This window comes from Pogoniulus pusillus, chromosome 2, assembly GCF_015220805.1.
Source record: "Pogoniulus pusillus isolate bPogPus1 chromosome 2, bPogPus1.pri, whole genome shotgun sequence".
Classification (NCBI taxonomy): domain Eukaryota; kingdom Metazoa; phylum Chordata; class Aves; order Piciformes; family Lybiidae; genus Pogoniulus; species Pogoniulus pusillus.
This window is the reverse complement of record NC_087265.1, coordinates 26,840,647-26,858,454: the sequence shown is the minus strand read 5'-3', so window position 1 is coordinate 26,858,454 and position 17,808 is coordinate 26,840,647. Positions and strand designations below refer to the sequence as shown.

Below are 17,808 nucleotides of genomic sequence, written 5' to 3'. Positions count from 1 at the left end.
CGCCGCCGGCCTCTCAGTGCCGCCCGAGAACGGGACCCAGTCCCGGCAGCGAAAAATAACTGGCGGCGCTAAAGCGAGGGGAGCCGGGGCGGGGCGCGGCGGCGGGCGGGGCGGTGCCGGCGGCGGCGGCGCATGCGCAGGCCGTGACCTTTCCTCACGTGTGCCCGCGGCGGCCCGGTCACTCGGTGCAGGGGTGTGCAGCAGCAGCAGCAGCCATGGTGAGTGTCTGGTGGCGGTGTCCCGCTTCTGCCGTAGCCCTAGCTCCGGTCCCGGTAGCACAGGGGCAGAGGGGGTGATTGCTGCTATTTGGGCTCTTTAAGCACTGCGGCCACGCCGCTAAGTACCCTCATTTTGCCGCCGTCCCCGGGGCCGCAGTGAGCCCAGCGGGAGGGAGGGAGGGAGTGTAGGCGGTGGGGGCTTAGCAGGTTAGAGAGCCTCATCGGCATTAGCGGCAAGCCGCTCCATTCCTAGTAGAGCTCTGTCGCGGTTTGGGAGCCCTGCAAGGTCACGGGTAGAAACGGTGACACTGGCAGCGCGGAGGCCGCAGGCCAGGACGTGGCGGGAGTGCTTGTAGGGGCCGCTTTTGGCTTCCCGGTTCTCCAGTTCCATCGCCTCTACCCGCGGTAACGGGAGCAGCCTGCTAGCGGTGAGCGCGCTGGGCAGAGCTGCGGCTGCGCAGTCTGCAGGTGAAAGGCGTTCGGGCTGCACCTTTACTCATTCATTCTCTGTGGTTTACAACTTTGCTTGTAGAGAAGCCTCAGAGAAGAGCTGGCTAAGAGCAGAGCTGCCCCTCTCCTTGCCACCGATACTTTGTAATAATCCTATTAATGGGAGGAGTCAGCATTTCGTGTAACTTGGTGTAAAATGCGGTCATGAGCCTATTAAACACAGAACGTCTCTAAAAATGAGGATCAGAGCTGTTACCTTCACGGCATGAAAGCAAACACAGCTGCAGCCTTTTGTTTTTGCCATTTTTCATCATTGTGGCAGTAGCATTGATCAGGGACTTGTCTTTCGTGGGCTCTTTCATTCCTACATTCTTTAGTTTGTGCTCAGCCTGTAATTTTCTTCTCTCCCTATCTCCAAAGCATGACTGTACACCGAGTGTAGGTGCGTGGACTCCAGGCCCCTGTTTCTAGGTGTTTCTTTGCATGTGTGCTCTGGGTACCTCTCTAGTGGAGCACTATCTCTATGTACCTTGGCAAGCTGCCATGTCTTCTTTTTAAATCAAAGCAAGTTCCTTCTTCTTGACCTCTGCTTGTTCGGGTTTGGTACTCCTATTTATCTACTACCTGAGAGTTAGGCTGGCTACTGTTGCTGAAGTGCAGCCAAGCAGCAGAAAGTGGTTGCTGGAAAAAAAGCTAAAAACCTCCAAACTCCGTCAAATCCCAACAAAAAATCCCACTCTAGCTCTGCTTAAGCAAAGGCAGATACTGAAACAGTGAAGGTAGCCTTTCTGTTTTTAGGAGCTTAAACCTTAAGCTTCCTATAAAGCTGTAGTTTATTGGTGTAAGTCAGCATAAGTAACAGCACTCCCACCTCAGAATTCCAATTTTGGAGGCTGTATATTGTTATGTGAAAGCTTGGTGTAGGGTGACCTAGCTGGAGTTTTGTTTTTTCACTACAAAACACTCCATGAATAAAAATGAAGCTGTCCCAAGAGGTCCTTAATTGTCATTAATTCTAGTTACAAACTCAATAAATATAGTTCATAGAATTAATAATAATGCTTACCAGACTATAGTAAAGAAAGGGTTGGGATTCAGAGCCCGGGGAGATTTCAGACATGGGAGGTGATGCAGCTCCATCTGGTGATGGTTTCCCTCTCCCCCTCCCAGAGCTGGAGAATAGCTTCTGGCTGATCAGTCAGGTTGCCCAGCATCTGCCTGGTTTCTGATGCAATACAGTTGCAATGTCTGCTACTGTTTAAAATAAATGCTGAGCATTTTCCTCAAAGCTTATTTTATCTCAGCAGAAAAATGATTTTGTTTGCAACATTCCTCTTGTTACAATGCACAATTACCTCCACAGGCAGGAAAAGCTTTTAGGAAGTTTCTTCCTCTCTTTGATCGTGTTCTGGTTGAGCGATGTGCAGCAGAGACGGTAACCAAAGGAGGCATCATGATTCCAGAAAAAGCTCAAGGGAAAGTCCTGCAAGCCACAGTAGTAGCAGTTGGATCTGGAGCCAAGGGAAAGGTAAAAGCCCTGGAGCATTACATGGGCGTAAAATTGGTGGTGGTGTGGTGGTAGCTGGAGTATTATCATGAGAAAAAGGATGGCTGCAGTATGCACGAGTGAGAGCTCCCCAAAATGGATGGTGGGGATAAAAGTTGCAAGTAAAGATTCAAAGAGGAGGTGCAGTTTGGTGGTTTGAGAGTTCTGGGGGATATGTTCTTTCCTCACTTCTCAGCCAAAACCTTGAAGGACAGCTGCCTTTCTTCAAACGATCACATGCCTCAAGCTGTGACTGGTCAGCAGGGTGGCAGTGTCATGGTCCACAAGGAGCAGACTATTAGACAAAGGATGATGAGGAATCAAGAGAAGTAAATGCTAAGTATTTTTCTGTTTGTGTCTTGAGTACTCATCTGGGATCATAAAATAAAGACAGTCCTTGCTCCACAGAAGTGCTATGGGCTTCAGCCTCAGGAGGGGTTTTTCCCCTCCAAAGTAGTGCTTAGTTAGTAACAACAGAGGAAAAACAAGTTAAATTTCAACTTGGGCACGTTAACTTGGGACTTCTTTACCCTGAGTCTCTCCACATGTATCACACTGTTCTGTGTGAGTTGTCTGACTTCTGAAACTCAAGATGGTGAAATACTGCTGATATTTGACCAACATGCTAGTAATTTTTTATAACACAAAAATAAAATTAAACTCTTGGGTGTCTCTGAGCAGCTGGTTTGTCAGCAATAGTGACAGGCTGATCACAGTAGCAGAGAGGGGAAGGAGGATCTTTGTTCACTGGCACTTGGAAAATTAGCCTTGGCTAATTTATCTCCCTCCATTTTAGAGGGGGTTTCATGGTCTGTCAATTACTTTCTCAGGTTTCTGGGGTGTGTTTTTTTAAGTTACATTATGTGTTTGCAGTTGAAGTTACACTTGAAGCTAAATAAAAATGACTTCTATTTTCACTGTGCAATGAAATCAGCTATTTCCTGAGTGTTCTGTATTGTGGAAAAAAAAAAGGATTTCTTTTGTTTTTCAGAACGGCGAGATTCAGCCAGTGAGTGTCAAAGTGGGTGAGAAGGTCTTGTTACCAGAATATGGTGGTACCAAGATTGTACTAGAAGATAAGGTGAGTTTTCCCAGCTTTCTGCCTGCAGACGAAGCTGGTCCCAAAACATCAATTCTGCTGCCACTAACAAATAGCGTAGTGTTGGCAGCACTCAGGAAATGTAGTTGATGTTTAGAGGGGAGCAGCTGAATCCAGCCACCCCTCTAGTACCTGCAGTACTTGCTATTTTCACCCTGCTTAAAATCAACCAAGAAAACCTCTGGCTGGATCTTTGCTGTGTGGACAAAGTGGCTCTCTATACCTATCATACTTTAGAGAGAATCCTAAAAAGTTTTGTAATTAGTGGGGGTACCCTTGCTTTTGACAGGGAAAGCCTGCGGAGCTGTCTCCTAACTGTTCCTGCACTTCCCAGTAGCAAAAAATAGTAACTCAGGAGCTTTCCCAAAGAGTATCTTAGGGCAGAAAACATCTTTTTCAGTAAGTCAACATGTAGAGCTGGTCTTAGCTAGCTCACTTTTGATTCTGTACTTGATGACTGTGGTAGCCCTGCTTTCAGAATACAGCAGTATTTGCAAAGCAACTGGGGTGACAAGTGCCAATGTCTCTTTCTCTGCAGGACTACTACTTGTTTAGAGATGGTGACATTCTTGGGAAGTACCTGGATTAACTCTGATGCAGCAGCAGTCATCCATTCCACTAAAATGCTGAAATTCATCATTCATTGTGTAAATAATGTCCTTTATTTTATAACAAGCAGGCATTGAGTCTCTGCAATGATGTGTGAGCTCACTGTAACGATGGAACACAAATAAAACCATGTACAGTCAGAAACCAAGTTGCTCTTTCTTGCGTTCCACTCAACAGTGAAATTCAGATGACCACCAAGCAGCCTTAATTATTCCAGACAACACCACTTTTATATCTGTATCTCTGTACTGAGACTGTAAAGGTCTTTACAATAAACTTCTAAAACTGTTCTGCTTCTGTCTCAGCTTCTGCTGTTGCTCAGTGAAACCAAGTCTTGGTTGTGAAATAAGCTGATCTCTGAAACAGCTCAATTGCAGTATCACATAATTTGCCTCAGCTTGTATGAAGTTGGGGGTGAGTTTAGAAGGGTTATCACATAGATGGAGGAGACCTCGAGCTCCTGTGCATGCTGAACTTTCAGGTAACAGTGGGGATTTCAGCAGCAAGTAGGACGCTGGTAGATTGGAACACATACGAACCACCCTGCCACCAGCAGACTCACAGCAGTCCAAAAGGAGCTTGGTACCGGTCGTGCTTGTGCCAGAACAGTATCATCCAGAGAAGAGTATGTTTTATTACTTATATCACTGAATTTCATCCACAGGAAACAACTAGCTTCCCTCCAGCAGCTTACCAGGCAGAATGGGGGTTGATCTGAAAGCAAATTGCTACCCTCCAGATTTCTGAGAGCTGATTCAGCAATCTTAATGCCTTCATCCTTAACACAACATTCTTAACTAGCAGGACATTCACTTGAGCAATTGCTGAGGCAATCAGATTTGTGTATTTCTAACCATCCTGTCTTGCCTTGGAGAAAGACTCAAGGTTGTTAAAGCAAAAGACAACACATCTCTTCACACGCTGTTCCAAACAATGTTTCAAGGTTTGTGTGTGTGTTGATCTGGTGCAGTCCAAGCACTGCCTTAAGTGTTTTGATGTAGTCTTAGGTGAACTAAATCAGTATGTGACTTACTGCTACTAACACAGCTGACACTTGAGGCTGTCACAGCACAAGTGCCTTCCACCACAGCAAACATGCCTTTGTCCTCCATGATAAGGCAAGTATTCTGCTGTGGTCACAGAGCACAGTGCTGAACATAATTTACAAACTACTTATGGAAACTACACCCTGTCTCCAGCAGAAAAAGGCACAGCAGGAAACAACTCCCAGCAGAGAAGTGTTTAGGCCCCAACATTAAGCACTTCCTTCAGTAACATCTTCTAGAGACATGAATTACCCAGAAGCCTGACCCTGCAAATCGACTCATGATGTTTATAGGTACTGCTGCTGAGTAGCCATGGCATTGGACTAATCAAATGAAGGACAGGCTACAACATCTGCTAAGTTTAGAGAACATTTTGTTCTTGCACCATGAACCCATCACTGCAAGCAAGGACAGGGAAACTGCTACACAGCCAAGCATGACAGCATACCAGATTCAGAGAATGTTAGGAATTGGAAGGGGCCTCCAGAGATCATCAAGGCCAACCACCCTGCCAAAGCAGCATCATCTAGGAAGGGCCAAGCAGGCACACATCCAGGCTGGTTTTGAAAGTCTCCAGAGAAGACTACAAATTCTCTGGGCAGCCTTGTTCCAGTGCTCTGTCATCCCCACAGTAAAGAAGTTTCTCCTCATGTTGAAGTGGAAGTTCATGTGTTCTAGAATGTATCTGTTATTTGTTGTCCTATTACTGGGTGCCACTGAAAAGAGCCTGGCACAGCCTGGCACCTTCCTCTTGACATCTACCCCTCAAAACATAGATAAGATCCCTTCCCAGCCTTCTCCAGACTTAACAGCCCCAGCTCTCTCTGTCTTTCTTCATAGGAGAGATGTTCAAGTCCCTTAATCATCCTCATGGCTCTCCACTGGACTCTCTCCAGCAGATTCCTGTCTCTCTTGAGTTGGGAACCCCAAAACTGGACACACTACTCCAAGTATGGTCTCACCAGGGCAGAGTAGAGGGGGAGGAGAACCTCCCTAGACAATTTTACAATGCACCTCAGGATACCATTGGCCTTCTTGGCCACAAGGGCACATTGCTGTCCCATAGATAACTTATTGTCCACTAGGACCCTTTAGAGCTGCCTTCCGTCAGGTTCTAGAATAGGACAGAATGCATCACAAAAGTTCTTTCTTTGGTGTATTATTCCTGTAGGAATTTAAACGAGTTTTTTCCACTGCTTTCTAGATTATTTCAAAGCTTCAATTTGGGAAAAAAATGTTAGATGTAAGTGTTTTTTGTTGGTGAAGATACAGTCTTTCCCTGCTTTTCTTCAGACTGATCCATCATGAAACAAGATGGACTTCATCTACTTTTCTAACATTTCAGAACAGCTTCCACTAGCCACAGCTACACTGTCTGCAGAAAAATCTTGCTGGTTCTGCTTATGTCATCCTGCCAAAGGATGAATTTTTCCACATTAGCAGAGAACAAAGGAAGACAGATCCCCAACAGTACAAGAACAGTAAGATTTTGACCAAATACTCCATTTTTCACTCTTGAAGGTCATGAGGCATTGAGGCCCAGGTGAAAACCAAAGAGTGGTTAACTAAATTTTAAAACTAACCTGAAAATCAATTGAACGAAAATAATGAGCAGCCTCCAGGAATATGGTGTTAATTATCAAGGAGTAACATTAACGACCTACAGACTTCCACACCTTCATTAAGAAACACTGCAGACTCAGGAACCAGCTGCAGATTGAACTGATTAATATGCATTTCTCTCTGAGAGGTATTTCTTCATGGTGAGATTTATTTCTATTTTAGAAACAAGATGTCCATGAAATACAAGTCAGGGACAAGCATAAATGTCAAATCTCCATCTCTCTGTGCTTCAGATATCAGCTAAACCTTGAGCATGATGACAGGAAAAGTAAAAAGCAACACAAAACCCTCCAAATAAACAAAACCCCAAAAAAGAAACAAGCTGCCGAATTTTAAGGGACTTAAACTGGTCGATTTGCTTTTACTTTGGGACTGGCTAATTATAGAATCTACCTCATAAAAAATTAACATTGGATTAGAGTTGATTTAATCAGTGAATAGGACACATGCCCACTTCATTCTAACTCACCAATCTCTCCCAGTGTCATTAACCTTTACACAGTGTCTTACACAAACTACTGATGAGAAGGGTTGAGCTACACTAAAGGAATCAAGCAGCTAACATTTCTGAGGCAGGAATGCTGACCAGAGGTAAACCAGTAACCCAAATAGCAGGAGCTTAGATTAAGAATGCCACCTCTCCCGTACCGTGTGACATGAAGCCAACTGACCTTAGTATCCTCTACACTCTGGGGGGATGTACCTGGGCAGGGGTGACCCCATTACCTACTTCTCATCACTCACACCTCACCTGGCTTTCAGCACTAACCTGGCCTCCAGAACAAGGTAGGTCATGGCACTGCTTGGGTGAAATAAGTATTCAGAATGCCCCTTTGCTTTCTGACAAGAAAACCCAATTCAAGATTGTTCAGTGTTTTCAATACAGAAATGCTTCATGCATTCTACATCTCACTGGGTAGAAGGAAGAGGCTTTAACCTGGGAAAGCAAATGTTATTTAGAGCAAAAGAACTGTGTGATTCTCCCCGTCAGAGCACTCACTGTCAACTGCAACAGTTCACGTTCTGATTGTATAGGGCAAGTATCTCCTCTCCACCTTACTGCTCCATTGTTCTTGCTCACAGAAGGTGCAGGTGCCTCACTTGCCTGTTTTGTACTTCTCCCTAGAAACAAAGCAGCTTCCAAATAATTTTCTTCTTCCTTATCCTACAGAAATAACAGAAGCCACTCTAGTCTTCCAAAAAGACTTGTAACAGGGACACACTTATCAGCCATCTATAATCTAACAGTGCCTTTTTAGTGTTTTCTTTCCAAATTCAGTCAACACGTGTAACCTTGAAACCCAAGCTGCTTGCCGTTAGCAGAGCAGTCCCTGACCTTTGTACACCAAAGCCACACTCCAAAGGCTTTGTACCTCCTACAGCATTTCATACCAAGGCACCGCTGGATTTTTCAGTTCATTATTCTCGGCATCAACAACTATGTATCTTTAATGTAGGACTTCAGATATTGATTTATGATTTTTTTTTTTAATCCACCCCCTCATTATGGTTTACAAAATTGTAGACTGAGCTGTGCGGGATACAGAGCAGCTGAGGCCTGTCCAAGGGACTCTGGCGAAACGGGATGAAATCCGCAGAACGCGTTTTTCTCACCTAACAGACTGCTCCTTCACCTCGGGAACGTCTCCTCACAAACGCAGCGAGGAGAACGCCCACCCACCGCTACAGCCCTGCCGTCGTGACACCAGCCCCACGACACAGTCCCCGGGCAGGCACCCAGCGGCCTGCACGTTAAGAGGCAGGCAGCACCATCAGAGCAGGGCACATCTCCCGTGGGGGTTGTGTTGTCTCTCACGAACACACGGAACACTCTGCTTCCGCAGCAGCTCCCTCGGCAACCCGCGGGTGCCCGCACCGCGCTGCCCAGAAGCCCGAAGCGCTGAGAGAAGGCTGCCGCGGCCAAGCCGAGCCGCCAGCCCGAGGCGCGGCCCCGTGGCCAAGACCGGGAACAGCAGCGTGGGCTGACCCAAGGCGGGGAGGGACGGGGCCAGAGCACGCAGCCCACACCCACCTGGCCTCAGCGCCGCCTCTCGCGAGAGCCGCTTCCCGCGCCCCGCCGCGGCTCTTCTGCCTCTTCCTCCACCCTTCCTTCCCGCCCTCCGCCGCCGCCCGCCGCAGCGCCGGTTCCTCCCCCTCGCCTGCCGCCCCGCCCGGCGCTGCCGCATCCGGGTCCTGGCGCCGCTGTCACTATGGTCATGGCGGAGGGGACGGCAGTGCTGAGGCGGAACAGGCCGGGTACCAAGGCCCAGGTGAGGCAGCGCCGCCGAGTCCGCGGCCGGGTCGAGCGCGGGGGCGGGCAGCGCTGCGGCGGCCGAGGCGCCGACCTCGGCTGTCTGCCGGGACTGTATCACGGGCCTCACCAGGCCTTCCGGGGCCCAGCGCTACCTGCGCCGGGGCGGGCGGGCGGCGGCGGCCGGCCCCGCTTCGCGGCATCGCTTTGTTCGACGATGCCTGAGCGAGAGCGGCCTGATGGAGCTGCCTTCCCCACGGGGCGGTGGTCCGCCGGGCCCCGGTAAGAAGGGCACTGCGGCACCGGCTTCAGTGCTTCCCGGGGGTCTCCAGGCCCCGGAGCAGGAGCGAAAGCAGTGTTGCTGCTGGGATCGACATGGCCGGAGCGTGGTGGCTGTCACTGGCGGTGCGCTGCCACTGCTGGGGACACCAGGAGCGTGGGAGAGCGCTGAGATAATGGGGGTGCGTTAAGGCGAAGGACTGCTCCCAGCCATTTGACGTGCTGATGCTGCCAGCCTGTTGCTGTCCTTGCTGTTCAAGTACTAACAGTACAAATCAGTGTGGGCGCCTATACAGACCTCGGAGAGAGTTCTACATCGACACCTGGCCTGCTCATCTGTAGAGAAATCGCCCCTTACATAATACATGCTTCGCTCAGCACCAACCCAGGCTCTTGACACATCGTTTCTCCTAATCAAAACAAAACCGGTCTATTTCTGCGCTTTCCGGGTCGTCTTGCAAAGGTACTCCTGAAACACGTGAGGTGGCTTCAGAGCTGTAATCTTCTGTGAGGCCTTGGCACAAACCTTTCTCCCTCTGCTGTGAGGAGAGCTCAGGGCTGGGAGCGGCGGCGTGTGACAGGGTGTTGTAGGAAAACACAGCTCTCCTCCCATTCTTTGTCATAATGTACAGAGGTGAGATTGTTACACAGCCCCGTAAATCGCTTCATTCCGTACACGTCTGATCGATGAAGGAAATGGAATGTTCTGTGCCTTTGATCGGTGTGCAGTGTTCTGAAAAACAGTCAGCTGGATGTGGATCTAGACTGGGTTAAATTACAAACTCTGTTAACAGGTACACGTTGGCTGAAGCATTTTGTGTGTTTTTCTGAGCCTGTAATGAAGTTTGGATGACACTGGTGTAGCTACTCTGTGTAAACACAGATAATGATATTTCAGCACTGGTTGCTCGCTCCTTTCTCTAGAGGTGACTTGTATTCTCCCTCAAGAGCAGGTTGCTACGCTTGACAGTTGGAGTCTTTGCTTCTCCAGGACAGCTGTGGGAGGCTGAGGTCCAGTATTTCCAGATAGAAAGAGGGAGCACCATGACATTTTAGATACGAAAAATGCAGAGTAAGGAAATTCACACGTCTGGGATGATCCCAGTTGCACCAGATGTGAATGTTGTGACATCAGGAGTGCAAGTCCCATTTCACCCTGCTCCTGCCAAGACTGTGCCCTGCTTCTGTTAAAACGAAGCTTCCTGGAATTGTATGAACCACATCTATTTTCCTGCCTGTTCAGGCTTACTGCAAGTTGTGTGCTTCTCTTCCTTCCCTTCTGTTGCTGTTAAGTGTTTAAACTTCTTTTAACAGGATTTCTACAACTGGCCTGATGAGTCCTTTGAGGAAATGGACAGTACACTGGCTGTTCAGCAGGTATTCTGACTTAACCTGGCATGCTGTTCACAAGCTCAGCTTCCCTGGGTTTGCCTTCTTCCCTGGTTTTTTGTTTCTTTTTTTTTTTTTTAACCAAAATATCTCTGTCTACTCAGAACATTGCACAGGAGTGGATTTCATAAGCGCTCTAGATCTATTTAAAAACTGGCAGTCATTAATAGTGTGTGTAGAAATAGCTAGAATTTCCACCTTAAACAAAACAGATTGCAGTAAACAGTGGAGGGGTGTTTCTCTTGTGAGACAGAGGTTTCAAAACTGTCAAATTTACCCATTCTGATCAAGTTTTCTTAATACCAGTTTTCTTACATTTGTTAATGTTTTAGTCTGTCATTCCTCAAGAGAAGTCTCTCAAAAACTAAATATCCTAATACACTGAATTACTATAATTACAACAGAATCCAGAGATCTAGCTCTATTTTTTCCTCCTCTCAGTATATTCAGCAAAACATAAGGGCAGACTGTTCCAACATTGATAAGATTCTTGAACCTCCTGAAGGCCAGGATGAAGGTGTATGGAAGTACGAACATCTAAGGTGAGAATCCATCTTCTGTCAACACCATATCCCCATTCTAAGTTTTGTTCATAAACAGCGAGTCTTTTTGAACAGGACAGATCAAAAGTAGTTTAGTTGAAACTTGGTGTCTCTGCTGTGAAATATTCTTATCCTTTGGTATTAATTATTTTCTGAATTTCTTGTTCTTTCTAAATATTGATGACATGCTCTGAGCTCATGTTTTTGGTGGTTTGTAAGAAGGTGTTTTTCCTGGCTTCAAAAGCTGTACTGGTTATGTGTGTTATGGATATGACAACATAGGTATTTCCATGCCACTTTTCTCTTAGTGTCAGCAAATCATTAAGCTTGTAAAAAACCTTTAAGATCATTGAGTCCAACCATTAACCCAACACTCACAAATCCACTGCTAAACCACATCCCTTGGCACCACATCTATATGACTTTTAATTCCTTCCAGGGATGGGGACTTCATCATTGTATTGGGTCATTTTCTCTTGTCCTGCCACTTGTTACATGGGAGAGAGACCATCCCTCACTTGGCTTCAGTCTCCTTTTAGCAAAGTGTAGAGAGCAGTGAGGTCTCCCCTCAGCCTCCTTTTCCTCAAACTAAACAACCCTAGTTCCCTCAGCTCCTCCTCCCCAGACGTGTTCTCCAAACCATCCACCAACTGTGTTGCCTTTCTCTGGATATGTTCCAGCACCTCAGTGTCCTTCTTGCAGTGAGGGCCCCAAAACCAAACCCAGTATTTGAAGGGGAAAGGATCCCTGCCCTGGTCCTGCTGGTCATGCTATTCCTGATCCAGTGCTGTTGACCTTGGCCACCTGGGCACACACTGGCTCATCTTCAGCTGTCTGTTAACCAGTATCATCAATTCTTCACCTCCACTAATTGGGAATGTGAATCTAGCTGCTTCCAGTGCTTTTCCTGGACAATGCAGGAAATCAGGCTTTAGCTGGTAAAGTAAGAGTACTACAAGTACTACTACTATGTCTTAGAGTTCTTTTTCTACTTGTATGGAAATTCAGGTTTGCTGGGTGAAAAAAAAAAAAGCCCTGGTGTGAATCCTGCTTCTCTCCACTTGTAGTACTTTTACACTGTACCAGCTCCTAGCCTATTGCCTTCTCAGGTGTGACATAAACTGAAATGATCTGATGGTGTTCTTTGAAGCGTTTTTTTTTCATGTTGTGATGTATTTCTTCAACTTTACAAGAAGTAATTTCCAAAAGCATTAAGAGATCTGTGAGGAAGATCAGAATGTCTAACCTTGATTTGTGTTAGACACTTCCCACAGGAAAACAAATTGTTGATTTTGATGTTGCTGTGTCCATATTCTTTTAGACAGTTCTGCCTTGAGCTCAATGGACTAGCTGTCAAGCTTCAGGTAATCCTTTTCTTTATATTCTTACATTATATCAAGCAGAAGACTTCTTTGTATTGTAAGATGCAGAATCTACATACATAGATTTTAACAGTGGGTTGAGGTAAGAGTTTTTTAAGGTTTTTAAGACTTCTGGTTAAAAAACAACAACAACAACAACAAAAAAACCCCAACCTTTTTGATTTGGGACAGGGCAAGAAAAAGTGTTTTGAACAGGTTGGGTTACTTTTTGCTGATCATGGTTTTCATGGCTGGACAATTGGTTTTAACAGAGTGAATGTCACCCAGACACGTGTACTCAGATGACAGCAACTGAGCAGTGGATTTTCCTTTGTGCAGCTCACAAAACTCCCAAAGAGGTATGGATTATTGTGGAAAAATGACCCCACTGTTGTAGGATTTCTTTTCACAGGTCTTATGTTCTTGAGACCATCATAGCTGACTTCTTAGTCAAACTGAAGATCCTACTTGGGTTAAAAAGGCCACTTGAAGTTTTCTTTCCATATCCATGGCGGTTTACAAAAGGAGATGCTTTTTTACCACAGTTTTAGGGACTTTGCACATTCCCCTCTTTTTTTCCTCGTGTTGAGACAGCCTGAAATTCAATGGAGAAACATCTTTGTTTAACTCAAAGAGCACATGCCGAGAACAGGCTGTCCTCTTCAAATCTGACCTCCATCCATTGCACTGGGCATATAAGCCTGACACTGAAAGTGACCGCATGTACGAGTTCTTGGGGAAGTCCCTGCTAAAAGGTAGTGAAGTCATAAAATCTACTACTTGAATGTATAACCAAATTTTCTGGGACACTTTTTGTTTGGAATCATTGACATGGGTTGTGAAACAGAAAATAAATGGCTCACTTAAGGAGGAAACTTAATTAAGACCCTCAGAGAAGCTCTGTTGAACTTCTGGGGATAAAAATGACCAGTGAATTTAAAAGCATCAGGAAACACGATTGAAATGCTTTTTCTTTAAACAAGTGGTGTGACAATGCAGTTGTAACATATGATCACTCACTCTCTGTTTGTGTAGTGTCCTGCTATAGACTACACCAGACACACACTTGATGGAGCTGCTTGTCTTCTGAATAGCAATAAATACTTCCCCAGCAGGTAAAAATGCTTTTGTTTGGGAGGAGGGAGGGAGAGAGAGAATAGGTGGCACCTAGACACTTAAAAAGCACATGGAAGTGTTTCAACTCATTTTTGATGGACTGCTACTGAAAATACCTGAAGTCCTGCAGCATCTGTCACTTGCTGGTAGACCTGTCGTCACTTTTAAACTAAAGAGGAATTCCTGCTGGTTCAAACAGATTGCTATTTACTGGACTGAGGGTGCTTTATACGTGGAAACTTCTAGTACCCACTGGTGTTATGGGATTCCACTGGAGTAGTGGCAACCTCAGTAACAAGATAGCCTTTAGAAAGCTGCAGTAGCTCAAAGCACTTAGACACTACAGAAAACCTTTAGAAGCCTAGAAGTCTGCTGTGGGACATCAGCAACCACAGAAGACGGTCTGAGCGTATTGAAGGGGCAGCCCACATGTGGCATTGTGGTGAAGTCACAACTGTGCTTCTCTAGGAGTCCAGCAGCTGCAGGTCTTTCCCTTTGTCTGTCAACAAAGCAGAAACCCATCGATAGCGTTTAACAGGCAAAACCTTCTCTGTAGTCAGAGTACAACTATTACGAGTGGAAAGTGCACCAACGTTTTTGCCTTGCAAAAATAGGCAGTGGCAGAGAGAGATCTGCGGCACTTCAGCACTGAATTTCCTGGGCAGTTAAGAGTGTAGGTGACCAGTTAGAGGTCATTTCAGTGGGCCTGTTCTGTAACCTTTCTCCTGGTGCTTGCAGGGTTAGCATAAAGGAATCCTCTGTAGCCAAGTTAGGATCGGTGTGCCGAAGGATTTACAGAATATTTTCACACGCGTATTTTCACCACCGGCAGATATTCGATGAGTATGAAGTAAGTAGTTTCAAGTGACACCTTGAAAGAAGGGCATTTACTGAAGGTGTAGCTGTAATTGCATGAGACATTTGTTTTTGGTCCTAGCAGCAGATTGTATTCAAGTGAGATGTTAGTTATAGCAGGTGACAAAGTGTTTTAAGAACCAAACCGCTGTTGTATGTACAGGTGAATTTTTATCTGTCTATATATTACTAGTTTACCCAGTTATGGCTGCCTTTCATTTGGATGAAAGATCAACATTTGAGAGTGTTTCTTCAGACAACACAGATTAATCTTGTTGAATTGAGCTGTGACTTCAGCCTAACCTTCAGTAGTGTTGTTAACTGCAGTAACTAGAAGCAAGCAGGAAAGATTTAAAAGCAGCAATATAAATTTACAATTTAAATATCACTACACTTTTCTAAGACTTGTAAATCTAAGGAGGCAATTACAGACAAGCAAGTTCTTCATAGCATGTTCTCCTTGATGATTTAAAACACTCCTCCTGTATTGTCTTTTCCCCTCTTTTTCGTCTCCAGAATGAAACTTTCTTGTGTCACCGGTTCACTAAGTTTGTGATGAAGTACAATCTGATGTCCAAGGATAACCTGATTGTACCAATTTTGGAAGAAGAAGTGCAAAATTCAGTCTCAGGGGAGAGCGAGGCGTGAGGGGCTGGCTGTGCAGAGGCCTGTGCTGCCTACCAACGTGAAATCTGTACTGTCATTTTAGACACTTCAATCACTATCCCTTAGCTTCGGTTAGTACACTTTTTGTATGCTGTGTGCACTGCCTTTTCATATGGGAAATACTTTTAAGTTATTCATGAGCTGTATATTCATCAGTGTGGCACTCATGGTTTTTAAATAAAAGTAGTAGTACCTGTTTATAATGCCTGTTAATAAAATGAATTTACAGTTCTCTAAAATTGCTGCTAAACAATCATTGAATCACAATCCTGAAGGTGTGTCTGATGGGGAGGGGAAGCAGCGAGAGGAAGATTTCACAGCAAGCCATTTTGTAACGCAGGAGCTCCAGTAACTCATTTTAGTTCAAAGATTAGCACCGTAAATATCTAACTAACTCTACAGGAAAGCTTCTTGCAATGTAGCTTGTTCCTAATTTAGCTTTTATTTTTTTAGCTTTGAAGATTTACTTAAAACTCTGTGGATGTGCATATCCAAATAGTAATAGGAGCTACAATATTAGTAATACCAAAAAGACAATTTCACTATGCTATTGTACACAGATATTCTTGGTAGATATCTAACATACCTTCTGGATGTGTTTTGTTGCTGCCAGTGGGAAGGTTTGTGTAGAGCAGGGGACAGGTGCTGTCCTATTAAGGCAGTCTGCTGCTGTTCTCCACAACTTCTCTAAAGAATAACCACAGCAGAGAAGTCAGTGGCTTACACCTGTGTGTATTTATGGCAACCGCTTACAGACTATACCTCATAAGTATGTTACACTACAGAGCATGTATTCCTAGTAAGAAACATTCTAAGTAATGAAATGCTGAACTTGGCTCTTTGCAAGAGTGAATCATGTTTTTGACATATATTATTTTTCCTTCATTCACCTGAATTATGTTCTTGGGCAGAAAGATTGGATTCACCCTTTCTATTCCCTATCAAGATTTTTATTTCTAGTTATGTTTGCAGATTTGCAATAACTGACAATTTCCATGAGTGCTGCTTAACTGTGTTCTGTCTAGGATGCTAGAATTAAGTGTTTTAGAGGTGAAGGTAGCAGACACGCTGCTAAGTGTACAAGGCTACAATAGGGGCGTGTTTGTGTTAAGTGGATTTTGCTTACAGCTGTTTGGTTCCCTCTGAGGTTGCCAGGGGTCCTCTTTTTGTTCCTTTAAGCAGGTCAGACTGGGCTAACTCATCTAGTTCTGTAAGTTACACTTTGTTTTCTACCTTGTACTTACTTAGAAAGAAGGGAGTCCACCTCTTTTAAATGTCTTTTCTCAGAATATACTAAACATGCCTTAAATGCTGTTTTTCTTTACACAAATCAAGCACACCTCAAGCAACTGTACCACCTGGATGTAAAGGGAATTGAAACAATGAGAAAACAGAGAGATGGGCTTAAGTCCTTCAACAGGTCTAATCCTTCCTTCAGCAGCCCTTTTTGTCTCATATGTATCATGATGTTTTAAGTGTCAGCAGGGTAATTGCAAGATATGTTGTCCAAGCAGAAGTGGCTTTACAGTCAACACTTACCTGTAATTACCTTGTACAGACCAGGCTACTCTGTTTCGATGGATACCTTAAAGGTAGTGCTGCAAGTAGGAGGAGGTGGTAAGAGATGCTGAGTTCTGCAAGAGCCTGCTGCAGGACCATCAGGGTGTGGTTCTGTTGCAGGGTCACCGCACACTCATGCAGGCTGTGGTGACTGGGATGGGCCAAGCCCCAGAACCGGGCTTGCTCATTACATTTCTTTTGCAAAACTGAAGAAAACAATGTCATGGCTCAGGACTGCATTGAAATGTCACACCTCTTTTCTTCCCTTATGCTTTAAGAGTTCCACTGCAAAACAAAGCTCGGGTAGTTCTACTCCTGTGGATTCTCATTCCACTTTGCACTGTAAAGCTGACTTGCTCTACTAAGCTAATTTTATTGAAGGCCGAAGTGAAACACTGCTTGTATTTTCCCTCGCTGTTGTTTACATGAGTACTGTGTACACACATGTGCCTGGATGGTACCCTAACACTTCAGTCAGCCTAAGCAAACCCTTGAGTTGTCTAAGAAATATTAACAGGTTTAATTTAGACTCTACAGACTAGGGACACTAAGACTGTCTTTGAATTATATTGTAAAAGAAAAAAAAAGTTAAAATTAAACTGTTTCTTTATCCACACCACTATATTTTGGCAAGTTATTCTCATTTTTCATGTCGTCCAAGATAGCAGGAATTGGGTGCTTCCAGGAGCAGGGTTGGTCCTCTCCCCTGTCTGCTACACAGTGTGTTGAAGTGAAGCTGTATTTCCTCTTGCAGAAGCAAAGCAATAACAACAGTCATTAATGTCTCAAAGTTGGACCTGAAATGTATACATCTCTCAAATAAGAAAATGCTGCTGCTACAGTTAAACAGGGAGGTCTAGGAGAGAAGACCTTCCAGCTACCAGAATGAGCAGATGATGATAGCACAGCACAGGAGGGGTGTGGTGGATAACCTCCAAATTATTTTTTTCTTACTCACTGTGGTTTTTCCTAACGTTTAACTCAGCATATCTTGAAATGTGTCAGCCATGATGATTTTGCTGCTTTCCTTCCACAATTCTGATTCTCTCAAATGTTCCCCTCTGTTTAGGCAGATAATCTTTGACAATATGTCATCAGACCACTTCCTCTACACCACTGTGTCTCAATCTATGCTCACCTGAAGGCTGGAATCAGTTAAATTCACACCAATTGTCTATGTTTAATACAGGAATTTGTC

At 44.9% G+C, this 17,808-nt stretch overlaps 1 protein-coding gene across 2 annotated transcripts; it reads left to right on the top strand.

Moving 5' to 3' along the window:
* Positions 1 to 110: 110 nt before the first annotated feature.
* Positions 111 to 17,232, top strand: LOC135183503 (MOB-like protein phocein). Of its 2 annotated transcripts, XM_064158562.1 has the most exons (8): positions 8,681 to 8,861; positions 10,436 to 10,498; positions 10,952 to 11,052; positions 12,374 to 12,416; positions 12,686 to 12,772; positions 13,449 to 13,528; positions 14,268 to 14,379; positions 14,901 to 17,232. In XM_064158562.1, the coding sequence occupies exons 1-8, from the start codon at positions 8,802 to 8,804 to the stop codon at positions 15,030 to 15,032; spliced, it is 678 nt and encodes a 225-aa protein (XP_064014632.1). In that variant the 5' UTR covers positions 8,681 to 8,801; the 3' UTR covers positions 15,033 to 17,232. The 2 variants fall into 2 exon arrangements, with proteins under 2 accessions (XP_064014642.1, XP_064014632.1); XM_064158572.1 differs by lacking the exons at positions 8,681 to 8,861; positions 10,436 to 10,498; positions 10,952 to 11,052; ... (3 more) ...; positions 14,268 to 14,379; positions 14,901 to 17,232 and adding exons at positions 111 to 218; positions 2,032 to 2,196; positions 3,206 to 3,295; positions 3,852 to 4,212.
* The last annotated feature ends 576 nt before the right edge of the window (positions 17,233 to 17,808 follow it).